The following is a 13,890-nucleotide window of genomic DNA, read 5'->3' as shown; positions in this document are numbered from 1 at the left end:
GGAGAGAAAAGACTGAGTATGGCCAAATGTGAAGAACTTTACTCACCAGCCAAGGAGTGAGTGCTGGTCCTGCTGTATCACTACACACAGGTATTCAGTAAGCGCTTCCTGCTTAGTGGTGTTAGAGGCTCCTGACAGAGGTCTTAGGGAGCCCAGCACCTGTCATGTCTCTGCCAGGTCAGTGGCAGAGCCTAGTAGTCACCAACAGGTCTAAATCATCATCCCCCCTCTCTTTCTTTCTTGGTCTACACCCCAGGTCAGTGGTTGGTTCCCTCCAGCCAAGGAAGGTGGCCCCTCCCTGAGCCAAAACTTTATGGCCCTGAGCTGAATCAGCCAGGAGGGTTACCTGATGGTCATGGAGGAGCCCCACAAACTTCTTTGTATATCCATGGACAAAGAATTAACTTTTGAATGGCTTGTCATGCAGGTAGGAGAGGAATTATCAGAGAGGGCTATGAGGGATGGGGGTCCCAGGGGAACACACATACATTGAGCATTTTTTGCTGCACCTGGACAGTATTACATGTTTTCGTGGGTGATACCTTTTGTGTTCCTCACTGCTAAATGATGATTGGATGCAAAAGTAAACTGAGTAACAAAAAAGAGTCTGTCCCTTCCAGGCCCTTTCCAAAGCTGGCACCAACCCCTTCATCAATAGCAGTGCCCTCTCAGCCCCTGTCTTTTACCTAGGATGGTGCACACTTGACCCTAGTATAGCCATGGAGCCTCCTGCAAGCCCACCATAGGAGTAGGTTTCTTCCTCAGGATTATTCTCAGGGCCAGCCTATGGTTTCCTTGCAATCAGTGCCACCTGTCGGTCAGAACATGCCAGCTTCCAGGCTGGAAGGATTGAAGAAGAAAAGGGTCTCTCACCCCAGTGGAACAAAAGATAAGGCTTTCCCAGCTTATACTCTGCTCTAATTCTCTGAAAAGAAGCTTCCCTCTGCCCAAAAATACTAGGTTAGTAGGCAGGTGTTTACCATTAGCCTGGGGCTGACGAGAGTTTTAATACATAACTGCTTGGGGTCTTCAGCACCTTCTGTAGTAGCTCTGCAGGGGCGGTATTGAAATAGGAGTGGTACAAAAGGGAGTTGTACAAACCCATGCCATTGAGCAGAAAGGCTGGGCCAGGGAGTCATGTTAGGCCTTTAGTCATCAAGCCTCCTTTTCTGTTTCTTTTCGTGCCTGTCCTCTAATGTAACCTGTCCAGGGTCAAGGGTAGGAGAGATTTGTACAGTCCCTTGGGGTAAAAGACATAGGCAGAGTGTAGAGAGCAGAGAGTAGGTATGATATCTCTAAGCAAACAATAAAATTTGAATGAGTCAGTATAAAAATGGGTAACTTTAAAAAATTAATTTATTAAAAACAATTCTCAGGTAAATATGCTGACTTATCTATAGTATTTAAATTGGCTTTAGCTCTGGGAAGGAAAGTGATAGAGCTGAAAAAAAAAAAGGGCTGTAGGGACCAACTGACCTGGGTTTGAGTACTCATTCCTGGCAAGTTAAAGAACTTAATTGGGGTCTGTTCCTGGTAAAATAGGAACAGTAGTAATACTATTTATCGGGTCTTGTGATTACTCAACATTGCATGCCACCCTTAGCCTGCAGTGAGTGCTCAGTGAGGCTTGTTTAGCTCACCTTTTTAAAAATGATTGGTACCAATAAAGACAGCCAAAGCTAGGTCAATGTCTGGAACAGACTGAGCAATTTTCATAATGTGGTATTTTTCTGGAGCAGGTATTACTTGCAATATCCATGTGACTTCTTTGCCATGGTTCTACATTAAAGGAACAGAAGAAAAATGATCGAAGGTCTTCAAATTTAGATCCTGCATGGGGTAACATTTCAGATAAGCATTAAGGAAGGAATGGGTTTAAAAGAATTAGACTTAAGTAGACCAGGGTTCAAATCCTAGCCCTGTGCTCACTAGCATTGTGACCTCTGAATGTGCATTGTCTCCCTTGTGAAATGGCCTGCTTCTGCTTATCATGTCAGTACCAAATGAGGGAACATATATAAAATACCTGGCCCTGAGGTCAGCAGTCCAGTAAGCTGTAAAAAGGGGAGGCTGGGTGCTGTAGGGGTGTACGTATAGCAGGGCACAAAGCCATCCAGTTTAGCCAGGATGTGGGCCATGGGTTGCCCTTGAGCCCAATTGGGGGGGGGGGATCCCAGCTTCACAGTGGCTCTCTCTCTTCAGGTAGCCACCATGTCCTTGAAGATCCAGACAAGCAACGTAACTAACAAGAATGACCCCAAGTCTATCAACTCTCGGGTCTTCATCGGAAACCTCAACACAGCTGTGGTGAAGAAGTCAGATGTAGAGACCATCTTCTCCAAGTATGGCCGTGTGGCCGGCTGTTCTGTGCACAAAGGCTATGCCTTTGTCCAGTATGCCAACGAACGTCATGCCCGGGCAGCTGTACTGGGAGAGAATGGGCGGGTGCTGGCCGGGCAGACCCTGGGTAAGCGTCTCTCCTTGACCCTGCTCCTGGTATTCTGAGCAGGTTCCGGCCTTTTCTTTCTAGCTTCTCTCTCAGGCCCTTTTCTGTTTCCCTTGCTACTACCCACTACCCCTATCTGAAATGTTATAATTTAAATAGTTGTAATTGTATTTAAGTTATAAATGAAGTAGTTATATAATCTGCCTGTAGGGAAGTATTTTAGGAGCTTCTCAAAATTGCTTCTGTTTTGTCTTTGCTTTCATAGTGACTCTTAATGACAAGCTTTATGGTTCCAGTTAAAATGCAGATTCCTAAGAGAAAAGGAACAGAGTGGACTAGCATAGTCTATAATATTGGGCTACGGATGGCTTAGGTTAGAACTCTTTATGAGAGCCAGGAGGGGCTGGGAGCACAAGGTGAAGCAGGTGCCTTTGGCTTTGGTGCTATATATATGATGTGACCATGTGGCAGTCGACCTTCTGTGTGTATGTATGTTCGAGAAGGTATACCTATCTATATAAGTGATATGTGGATATAACTAAGCATGTGGAGAATACGTGGACATATCTTTAGTGTGTATATATGAAAAATGTGTGTGTCAGAATATGCTAGTATGTGTAAGCAGATATGCATATTTATTTACCAGATATTGAGATCCTGTCACATCTAAGCATCATTCCAAGTATAAAGATGTTCAGTAGAACATTGTTTGAATGTGCAGTGGCTCATTTGTATATGGGCAGTTATGTATATGGACGTTGGAGTCAAGTCTCTGTATACTGAGAGTATATGTGTTATTTTTGTGTGTGACTTGATTACCTGGATACATGCCCATGTGTGTGAATGATCTGTATTTGAAGTATTGATGTACACGAGTATACTTGAGAGTGCAGGTGTGTGTGATGTCCATGGCGTGTGTATGTGAGTGACATGTTTGTGAGCGTGCGTGTGCAGGTGTCTGAATGTATATGGATTTGTAAATAGGCCTATCTCTGTGATGTGTGGGTATGAGTCTAATGTGTGAAGACCTCTGTTGGTCGTTTTAGTTAGGGCAGTCCATGTGTACCTCACATAAGCACGTAGAAATCGCTCACGTGCATGAGGGTGATATGTGTTTGGGTACCCTGCTGTGCTGCCAGCATCTGACTCTGCCTCCTCCCTCCACACAGATATCAACATGGCTGGAGAGCCCAAGCCCAACAGACCTAAGGGGCTAAAGAGAGCAGCATCTGCCATATACAGGTGGGGCGCTCCGTCTTGTCTGTCTCTCTCCATCTGGGTGGTATTGGTCCCTCTTTGTACAGAGGGAGAAAACACTGGTTGGTGACAGTGTGCCGAGCCTAGAATTTGGGGAGGCGTTTGGAGATGAGGGCCTGTGGAGAGTGGGCTGAGTGGCTGTCCCTAAGCCCTGGCCCTCTCCCCTTTGTTTCCCCAGTGGCTACAGCTTTGACTATGATTACTACCGGGACGACTTCTACGACAGGTGAGCGGGGGAGGGGCGTGCCCAGGCATGAAACAGCCAAGCTGGAAGGGTCCTGAGAGATTGTTGGTGCAGTCCACTCTGTCCTCCAAGTGGGAACCAGAGCCCAGAGGTACAGTCAGGCATCTGCCCAAGGCTGCGCCACAAATTGGTGGCAGAGCTGGAACTAGGGTCTAGTTCTGCAGGTGTCCAGGTCAGAACTTCCCCCACCCCACACTGTCTCCCGCTCTCTGATTGCTCTTCCTCCTAATCCTAGTGTGGGACTCAGCAGGACTGGATAGCAAGGGACATACAAACATAGCAAGTTGGATTACAGAACAGGTTACAGGAGTAGTTGCAGGGAGTTTGAGCCCTCACGTTCCTGCTGTTCAGTTTCCTTACCTATTGGAGGTACTCAGCCAGGTGGAAGGGACCTCAGAGCTCAGTGTGAGCTCCTGGCCTTTCATTTATAGACAGGAAGCCAGTGGTCCTTTGGAGGCCTGAAATAGCCTCTGGTAGGCCTGTGGCCCACCCTTCATTAGACCCCAGCCTTGAGCTGTGGGCTCCATTCCATGGCACCAGCCACATTCTTGAGTGGAAATCATGATGGGGCTGTTCCAAACTTCTCCCCCCCCACTCCCGGGCTGTGGGAAGGAAGAACACAACCTCTCTGAGCCTTGGTTTTCTCACCTCTGAATGGTTTCAGGAGACAGTGTGGTGTAGTGGAACTTGCCCTAGTCTGGGAGTCAAGAAGACCTGGTGCTAATCTCAGCTCTGCCACTGAATGGATTATGTGACTTTGGGCAGATCCCCTCCCAGTCTATGAAATGGGTTGCACCAAGTGATCCCTCAGGGCCCCTCCAGCTCTGGGATTCTGTGGTTCAGTGATTCTGACCAAGGCCAGAGCCGCCCCCTCCCCTTAGGGGCAGAAATGCAGGGTCCGGGACTGGATCCATTCCCAGAGACTCTCCATCTCCAGCCATCACCACCCCAGGGCAGGGGCTCTCTGAACAAAGGAGTGCGAAGCCAAGGGGCATTGAATTGCCCAGTGATGGCATGTTTCATGGCTGTCTCCAAAGTGAGCCCATAGTGTACCCCTAAGGCTCCTGTTCCCTGCAGAAAGGTAATAGTAGCAGATGTGGTGGGAGAGACCACTACTCAGCCTACGAGCTTCTGCCTGGTGAGCAGGATAAGAACCCTTTTGGAGAGGGCTGCGTGTTGACTTTGGGGCCACTATATAGTCTGGGAGCCCAGGGTTCTGATTGAGCTGCCTAACCTTGATATTCTGATGGATCTCTTCCCCTCCGTCTCTGAAGTGGACTAGGAGGGATGGGGTGATTAAGGTGGCCCAGAATGAGGACAGGGGCGTGGACTCCAGCCTCATACCCCTGAGATCATAGGCTCCTGGTTTGAGAGTCTCAGTACCCTGGCCTTCCACCTATCACACCTTTTAACATGTGTGTTTTTAACCAAGTTTTCTCATTCTCTGCCCTCACAGCAGCCTTGGGGCGGGATGGGGAGTTGGCACAGAATTTGGGGTAGCCATCCTCATGAAGCAGGTGGGAACACTGAGGCTCAGGCAGACTTAGGGATTCCCCATTCCCACATCTTTCTGTTCCCAGCTGGCGATGTGCATTGCTTTAGGGACATTTGCAAACTGACCAGAGGTTGGGGTGGCAGTTGACTGAGCAGAAGCCATGTCAGGTAATACAGCAGATCTAGGGAAGGCTTCTTTATGGGGATGGTTTCCGTTTGCTCCTTTCTTGAATTGGGGCTATAACCATTACTACCCGCCTGCCCTTACCCAACCTGGCTGGTAGGAAGGGTGGATGGAATGAGAGTCCCAGCAGCTTTTAAGGTCTGAAAAGCCTTTCCTCTTCACCCCCAGGGCTCACTGGGAGCAGGCAGAGGTATAGTGCAGGCTGCCCGCCAGCCACAGGTTGGTCTTGAGTCGCAGTGCCCTCTGGTGGCCACAGGCCATGCTGCAGCCTCTGGCCCATTTGCCCCTACAGGCTCTTCGACTATCGGGGCCGCCTGTCACCTGTGCCAGTGCCCAGGGCGGTCCCTGTGAAGCGACCCCGGGTCACAGTCCCCTTGGTCCGGCGCGTCAAAACCACCATACCTGTCAAGCTCTTTGCCCGCTCCACAGCCATTACTGCCGGCTCAGCCAAGATCAAGTGTGAGTGACTAGATCTTCCTAGATCATTTTTACTTTTCTCATTCAAAAGAACAGAATCACATATTTTTACATTGGAAAATAGATGAAGGAACAAATCTCCCACACTTCTGCAGCTCTAACACAACCAAGTGGGTATTTTTATGCATTTCTAAGAGGAAAAGGCTGACCTTTGAGGAGAAGGGGCTTGGTTGGACCCAGAAATGTCCAGTGCTGTGACGTGGAACCCAGTGAGGAGAAGGTGTCATCTTTCCTCTAGTCAGGACAAGTTTGCACATGCCCACTACTCCACATTCACTCCGGTGTACACCTGCTGCAGTCAGGCACCCGGGAAATCTGATGGTAAGACACCCACATTTATACACCTGAAATCCGGGCATCATCCTGTAATACGAGGAGAAATACATATGCTTGCTCAGGTGCACACCACACCTGCATTCTTATCCATCTCTAGTCCCTTTCAGGAGTTGAGAGGTCCAGGGAAAAGGTCCTAAGTTCGGAAAGGTGGGCTGGTTACTATAGGCATGGCCTCAGAAGTCTTAGAGGGGAGCCACGGACAGCTCCAGCCTTTTCCCTGGCCAAAGAACCGCAGATGAGGACCGTTCCTGCCACTGGCCTGCCTTCCTAGTTGACAGAATTGGTCTAGGGTCTTAGTTTAGTGTCAGGCTCCCAGCTCCTGGGTGACAGCCCTGTACTCCCTTCACTCCCAGTAAAGAGCAGTGAGCTGCAGACCATCAAGACAGAGCTGACACAGATCAAGTCCAACATCGACGCTCTGCTGGGCCGCTTGGAGCAGATTGCGGAGGAGCAGAAGGCCAACCCAGGTCAGCTTCCAAGGGTCTTCGCCCAGCTCAGTGAGCAGGGGCACAGGGCAGAGTGTGGGGAGGACAGGGCACAGGGCAGAGAGGGGCCGTGGCCTCTAATGCCACCTGGATCCACCATGCTGAGGCTTAGCTTCTGCTAAGATACTGCTCTGGGGAGCTGCCCCAGGCTGAGTTTTATTTCCTTCTTCCCGCCCCTTTCCTCTCAAGATGGCAAGAAGAAGGGCGACAGCAGCAGTGGCAGTGGTGGGGGCAGTAGTGGTGGCAGCAGCCGGCCACCAGCCCCCCAAGAGGACACGGCTTCTGAGGCAGGCACGCCCCAGGGAGAAGCACAGGCTCGAGACGACGGCGATGAGGAGGGGCTGCTGACACACAGTGAGGAAGAGCTGGTGAGAGCACAGCACGGGAGGGGCTGGCAGGAGGGCAACAAGGGAGGGGGAGCCTCTGAGCTGGTTGGTGGCCCTGTGAGTTCCCTTCTTCCTCTTTCCCTGGGTTTCTAGTTCTGTGAGAAAGAGCAGGGGAATGCCTATTTCAGCTGCCAGTCCAAAGTCACACCGAGGACCGAGGTAGACCTCTCTTTAGTCCAGGGCCCATTCTAGATTCGGTTTCCACACAGGTTGGAGGAGGGAGGAGTCGGGCTCAAGGGAGCACACGCAGTCTGCAGAGTTCCAGGGGACAGGACTGGGATTGCCTGGGGCAGCCACAGGGAGGTTGGGTACCCATTCTGCCTGAGGATTTTCTAAAAGCCATTATTGCCTGAGTACGAAACAGGCTGTCTCATGAAGGAGGCATGAGGGAGCTCTCTTGTCTGTTACTGGAACTCTTCAGAGTGAGACTGGGAAGCCATTGGCAAGGAGCTTACATTAAGCGGGAAGGTTGACCAGACTCTTGAGTATGTAAGGCAACTGTTGTGTGCTTACTGTGTAACAGTTTACCTAACAGGCACTCAGCACCAGGTCCTGTAGTTTCTAACTTGATTTAACCTTAACAACAGCCTTGCACTGTGCAAAGTGTTACTGTTCCCAACTTCTACCCAGTGAGGAAACTGAGGCTCAGAGGAGTAGAGTAACTTGCTTAGGGCCTTATTAACTAATAGAGGCTGAGCCAGAATTAGACCCCAGACTTCTTCACCAGGTCTGGAACGAACCTTTTCATTAGTGCTGGGTTCTGGCATGAGGACAGATGGGCTCATGGCTGTCATACTTAAGAGATCTTCCTCATGCCTGCAGCTCATTCTCCTTTTTTGACCCAATTACTCTCTTAGGCATTATAGTTTCTGTAAAGACCCTAACAAAGGCTTAGATGCCCCAAAGATGGGGAGCTCACCAGTCTACCAGGCTTTTAGCCTGCTACAGTCTGAGAAGGTCTTTCTATGCAGAAATGTGTCCCCTGCCACACCTAGAACATCCTTGACTGGTCCCTTCTCTCTTCTGGGGGGCCCCCAGATCATCCTGTCAGGATCCCAAGCCAGCTGTGTTGAGACTGTTCCCATAATCATTTCCCTTGGCTGACCTGTCCCTCTTTTCGAGTTTGGTCTCCAGATGTGCTCTGGGCCCCAGGGATGACTCAGAGTTGGTAGTGAGTGACACATGGTTTCTTGTTGCCTCCTCCCTATCAGGAGCACAGCCAGGACACAGACGCGGAGGATGGGGCCTTGCAGTAAGCAGGTATGGGGGTCCAGGTGGACAGGGGGTGAAGTGAAGCAGACCTGGCAGGGTCCTGCTATGCCCAGCAAGGAAGGCTCCCCCCATCCTCAGCCATTCTACTCTGCTCCTTTATGGTGAGAGCTTGGTAGGCTGTGGGAGCAGCAGCCAAGGATGGGCTGGCCAGGCCAGCCCTGCAGGGGTTCCCTCGGCGCACTCTGAGCCATATTGCCCGTCTCTTCCACCCTTGAGGAGCTCTGAGTCTGATGGAAGAAGGCACAAACCATTACCAATGTGAGCCTGATGATGGGCTGGAGAGCCAGGTGATCAGAGAGGGGTGTGGTGGAAGAGCTGATAGTCTGTAGTTGAGCCTGTTCAGGGTTGAGGGAGAGGCATCTGAGGGAACAGCTTTAGCAAAGCAAGGGGGGTCTTATGGTCCTCAGTATGTGGAGATGGCCAGCAGCCTCCTGTGCAGTAGTCGCAGCTCTGTGTGCTCTGGGAGAGTTCATCGCCAGCTGTTCCTCCTCAGAGAGGGATGGTTGTGCCAGGGTTAGGGGCTGAGACTTCATCCTGCCAGGAGGAAACTGTCCCAGCCCTGCAAGGTTGTGATGGTGCCCGCGTAACAGATGTGGGAACCGAGGCACTGAGGGGGGCAGGGCGGTAGCACGTATTTCACCAGTCCCAGGGTGGTAATTGGTGGAGCATAGAATTGAGTCCGTTGCTGTGTGGCCTCACAGCCTACTCTCGAGCCAGTGTTCACCACTCTGCTCTGCCCCATTCCTTTGGGGGCCATGTTCAGGGTGAGACAGGCTTGCATGGAGGTCCATCCATGCTGTGAGATGCTCCACCATCAAGATCTTCCCAGACAGTTTAGGAGATTCTATATCTGCAGTCTATCTTCTGGGAGCTTCCTGGTTGGTTTTACCAAAGAAGCCAGTTCACAGATGAGGTGCAGGGTTCAGGTGAGGAAATGGAGGCTCAGGGAGAGGGAGAACTCTCCCAGGGTTGCATGGCCAAAAAATTAGAAGGTCAGAGCCAGAGGGCAGGCATATGTCTGTCTGCAAACAGCAAACACCATTTTCTCCTTTGTGTTCCCAACCCTGGTTATCAAGAGTACCAGAGGCTCTTCCTCTCAGCCTCAGTCTCTCCTTTGTCTCTCTCTTTCTCAGCCTGACAGGAGTGATGGCCACCGGCAGGAGAAGGGCATGCACTGTACCAGGCCTAAAGCTGGGCACCCACCCCTGGAGACTACCCCCAGCGGGTCCCAGGAGAGCTGGCAGCAGGCACCTCCTCCCCCATACATCCCAGCCAGTGCCACATCCTCTGCAGGTGGAGTTATTGGCCTCCCCTCCCCACGCACCCTCCCTGCTGGCACTGCCCGGGCCAGAGGGCAGAGCACAGAGGTTTCCCCACACTTTGCCTCCCCTCCCAGGACACTCCCAGGCTTGGGGTTTTTCTATAGGTTTGGAGAGGGGAGGGTCACAGGGAGGGTACCCTGACAATAAAGAGATTGGATCCCAACTTGGTCTGAGATGGGATGGTTTGTGTTTTCTCAAGGTACCCGGGCCCTCCTGCCCAGCCAGAGTCTGGTCTAGTCTGTTTCACCCCATTCTTTTTCCTCCCTCGCTCTTCCTGGCTAGCGAGCATTGTCTAGACAGACCAATACTGGTCTGTCTGGGCCTTAGTTTCCACAGATAAAATGGGGATAAAAATGGCCAATAGGATTGTTGGGCAGGGTCAGATGTTCTGGTCCTCAAGAGAATACTTCGGTGGCTTGAAGTGTCAAGCAGTGTTAGGCAGTGGTAGGTCCAGCTCTCAGCTTCTCACTCGGTCTCATTTTCCCAGCTCTGAGATGATTCTAGAATCCACCTCTTCCTCTCCTTCCCTGCCCTAGTTTAGGACACTGTGTGTTTTTTTTCACTCGGGCTTTGTCCTCTCACTAGCCTCCCAGTCTCTGGCTTCTCCCTGCCCCATTTCCCACGAGCCACCACATTGCTTTATCTGAGTCATGTCTCTTCCCTGTAAAACCCTTACCTGATTGCTCACCATCAGGACAAAACCCCAACTCCTGTACATGATCCTATATGCCCTGGCCTCTCCTCTCCCTTGTTACCACCTCTCTTTCCTAGCCCACTCAGAACACGTCCTTCACTCTCCTGGGTGGCAAAGAATGGATCCCCACTCCAGTGGACCTCAAGCTGGTGGAGGTTGGCATCAGAATACCTCTGTCTCCCTCTGCCTGTCTTGAGCCACCTCTCGAGGTGTTAGCTTTGTTCTCTGACAATTGGCGACATTCCTTCACATTTCCACTTGTCCTAACTTCACCCCACACGTTGAGCGATTTCCCTGTGTTCAGATTCCCAGGAGAGATCACCTGCCATAGTGGATCTTTTTTGAGTCACTCATAGGTTATAAGTACCTTCCCCGGTTCTGTGAACTGGGTGATAAAGGTGTGGCCACTTGGGCTGGTCTGTCTGGTGTGGGACTTTGTTCCAAAGTCGGGCACGTACTCTTCTTGATCCTGCTTTCTCCACCTGAGAAATACCCACTCATCCTTAAGCTGCTGTTCTAGTGTTGGCACCTCTGAGAAGTATTTTTCTTTTTTTTTTTAAAGATTTTATTTATTTATTCATTCGACAGAGATAGAGACAGCCAGCGAGAGAGGGAACACAAGCAGGGGGAGTGGGAGAGGAAGAAGCAGGCTCATAGCGGAAAAGCCTGATGTGGGGCTCGATCCCATAACGCCGGGATCACGCCCTGAGCCGAAGGCAGACGCTTAACCGGTGTGCCACCCAGGCGCCCCTCTGAGAAGTATTTCTGATCAGCTTACTGCTCTTCAGAAATTGTTCATTCTCTCTTCTAGGCAGGAAATTCGGTCCCATCATCACAAAGGGGTTTGGGCTCTCCCTCCGTCTTTACATGTTCCTCAGAGTCTCAGGCCTGCTGGAGTCCTTACTGAAAATCCCAGTTCACACCACCAGTTCTCCAACATAGCCTCCATCAAACCTACCCTGGGCTTTGGCTCCAGGTTTTGGTGGAGGATAGAGGCTGGGCTTGAGACAGTGCTCAGGCTAGGTTACCTTGGGTATGGAATCACCCAGGGAAGTCTATGTTGTCTCATGGCACCCTCCCTGGGCAGCCCTCCTGCCTGCCATTGGCAGGCTAGCAGTCTGAAGCCCGAGTGTGGCTCTACGTTTCCAGGCTGTGCAGGGCCCTGACTAGCCAGCCCATTAGGCAGCCAGAGTTCTGGACCCACAGCTGGCCCAAACGCCCCCATCCCTGCTGGCCTTTACGTCTTGGTGTGATGTGGAGCAATGTTTCTGGCTTTTTGGAGCTTTAGGTGCCCAGTGGGATCTCAGTCCCCAAATGTGTGCCTGCCTGGGACCCTGGGCAGCAGCGAGAGAGAGGGTAGAGGCTTGAGGCCTTCAGTCTCTGAGAAATTCAGAGCTGGGGTGAAAAATAGCCCCTTGGAACTTACTCAAAACAAAAGGCTTCAGTCTGGAGAGCTAAAGAAGGTGTCCAGCAGAAGGGGCTAGGTCCACAGGGAGTGTCCCATCTCTCCTGAAGAGCCCTCAGTGGAACATACCCCTCCAATCCCTGAACTCAGTTCTTCTGCTCAGAAGGCCAGAGCCGAGTTCTAGCATGTCCCTACCTTGTACATTGCCCTGGACTGGAACTTGGGCAGAATGCAAAGAAGGGGTTTTGGACCTTGGTGGACTTGACACAGAGCTGGCACCGGTTTCCTGTGTTGCCAGAGCCTAGTGCTCTGTGCCGATTGCACCGTAACGTTTTCAGACTCTACAAGGCCTTACTCAGTAGTGCTTGACTGAGGCACTCACTTTTCAGTGCTTGGGATTCAGGTAGAACAGGAGGGGCTGTAGGCTTCTGTTAGTATGTTAGGCAGAAGAGCAAGCAAGACCCCTTCCAGGGGAGGAAGCATCAGCCCTGCCCAGAGGCCCTGCCTAATCACCCTGGCATCAGGATATATCCTAGACATCCTGGTGCCCCAGAAAAGCTCCTGAACTACTTAGCCCGTGGGAAAGCTTGAATGGAAAATTCACATCTGCAAAACCCTGCACACACCTGCCCATCCTCCCCATGTCTGGGACAGGAGAGACCTCTCCCATTCCATTGCTCATCGGTTTTTTTTGTTCAACTTCTGAAAACCAAAAGGAGATGGTGAAGAAATGTGATACCAGATTGTGCCCAGAGGACTTATATTCCCTAGGTGTTCTGAAGATCTGAAGCCTCATTTGTGATCCTGGCAGCTGTCTTGAAGGAGTATCACAGCCAGTGGCTTTACTGGATTGTGAGTCAAGCTTTCCTTCCTGTACTGCTGCCAGTAATGTTTGTGACTCTGGGCAAGTCTTGTTCCTTGCTAGGTCTCTGTTTCCTCATCTGTATGAGGGGTTGGCTTAGATCAGGGACAGTAAATGGGCCTTATATCAGTTATTAACTTGTATAACAAACCCACTCCAAAACTCAGTACCTTTAATAAACATTTATTAGCTTCTGATTGAGTGGCTTGGCAATTTGGGCTATGCTCAGCTGGGCAGTTCTACTTACCTCATCTGGGCTTTGATGTGGCTGAAGTGAGCTGGCAGATCGGCTGGGGGCCCATGGGTCCCAGATAGTCTCACCCACTTGTCAAGTGGGCATCTAGCAGGCAAGACCAGGTAAGCCCCGAGACACAGGTGCTCTTCAAGTTCCTGCTTGTGTCGTGTTTGTCAGCTTCTATTGGCCACAGCAAGTCACATGCCTAAGTCCGAACTCTTAATTTGAGGAGCTTCAAAATAGGGCCACAATTTGTTTTTAATCCCTCTCAGACCTTATTTCATTTGCCATTCGGAATGTTTAGTAGCAGCTGCTGGAGTGCTTTTTGAGGATTTGGGAATTTTAATAGTTTTTAAAACACGCTTAAGAAATAATGACATGATAATTTGATCTTTTTTTTTTTTTTATCTGTGAGGAGCTGAAATGTGGTGAGTATCCAGTATTAGCCAGCACTGGCCAGGTCATCTCTTGTCCCGTCAGGACACACTATATTTTACGGTGGACCATTTGGTGAGACCACAGAAATATGGAAGGTAGAGCTGGGCAAAAGATTCTGATCAGGCATCTTGGGTTTGAATTCCATTTGGGCCACTGATTAACTTTGGACAAATACAAATCCTTAACAGCTGTGGCCACACAACAGTAAACCACTTCCTGAATATCTGCTGTGTAAAGGCACATTTTGTATTTATTTAATCTCTGTAACCAACTTTGAGGTGTATGTAATATGAACTTTTGGTTACAAGTTGTAGAAACTGAACTCATACGTGCTTAAGCAGGAAGTAGTTTAC

At 50.5% G+C, this 13,890-nt stretch overlaps 1 protein-coding gene across 9 annotated transcripts in view; it reads left to right on the top strand.

The window, feature by feature from the left end:
* RALY (RALY heterogeneous nuclear ribonucleoprotein) overlaps positions 1 to 10,066 on the top strand; it is a 194,975-nt gene extending 184,909 nt beyond the window's left edge. For 7 of the 9 annotated variants that reach the window (XM_057312584.1, XM_057312585.1, XM_048222384.2 and 4 more), the window contains 8 exons: positions 2,203 to 2,467; positions 3,616 to 3,688; positions 3,882 to 3,929; positions 5,918 to 6,084; positions 6,792 to 6,905; positions 7,113 to 7,291; positions 8,521 to 8,569; positions 9,715 to 10,066. In XM_057312584.1, coding sequence (XP_057168567.1) covers positions 2,212 to 2,467; positions 3,616 to 3,688; positions 3,882 to 3,929; positions 5,918 to 6,084; positions 6,792 to 6,905; positions 7,113 to 7,291; positions 8,521 to 8,565 — 882 coding nt within the window. In that variant the 5' untranslated portion in view covers positions 2,203 to 2,211 and the 3' untranslated portion in view covers positions 8,566 to 8,569; positions 9,715 to 10,066. The remainder of the gene's footprint in view (positions 1 to 2,202; positions 2,468 to 3,615; positions 3,689 to 3,881; positions 3,930 to 5,917; positions 6,085 to 6,791; positions 6,906 to 7,112; positions 7,292 to 8,520; positions 8,570 to 9,714) is intronic. The other 2 variants (XM_026503314.4, XM_048222385.2) reach the window with 1 other exon arrangement.
* The last annotated feature ends 3,824 nt before the right edge of the window (positions 10,067 to 13,890 follow it).

Source organism: Ursus arctos, unplaced genomic scaffold (genome assembly GCF_023065955.2).
Source record: "Ursus arctos isolate Adak ecotype North America unplaced genomic scaffold, UrsArc2.0 scaffold_16, whole genome shotgun sequence".
Lineage (NCBI taxonomy): Eukaryota > Metazoa > Chordata > Mammalia > Carnivora > Ursidae > Ursus > Ursus arctos.
This window is presented reverse-complemented; position numbering and strand designations above follow the sequence as displayed.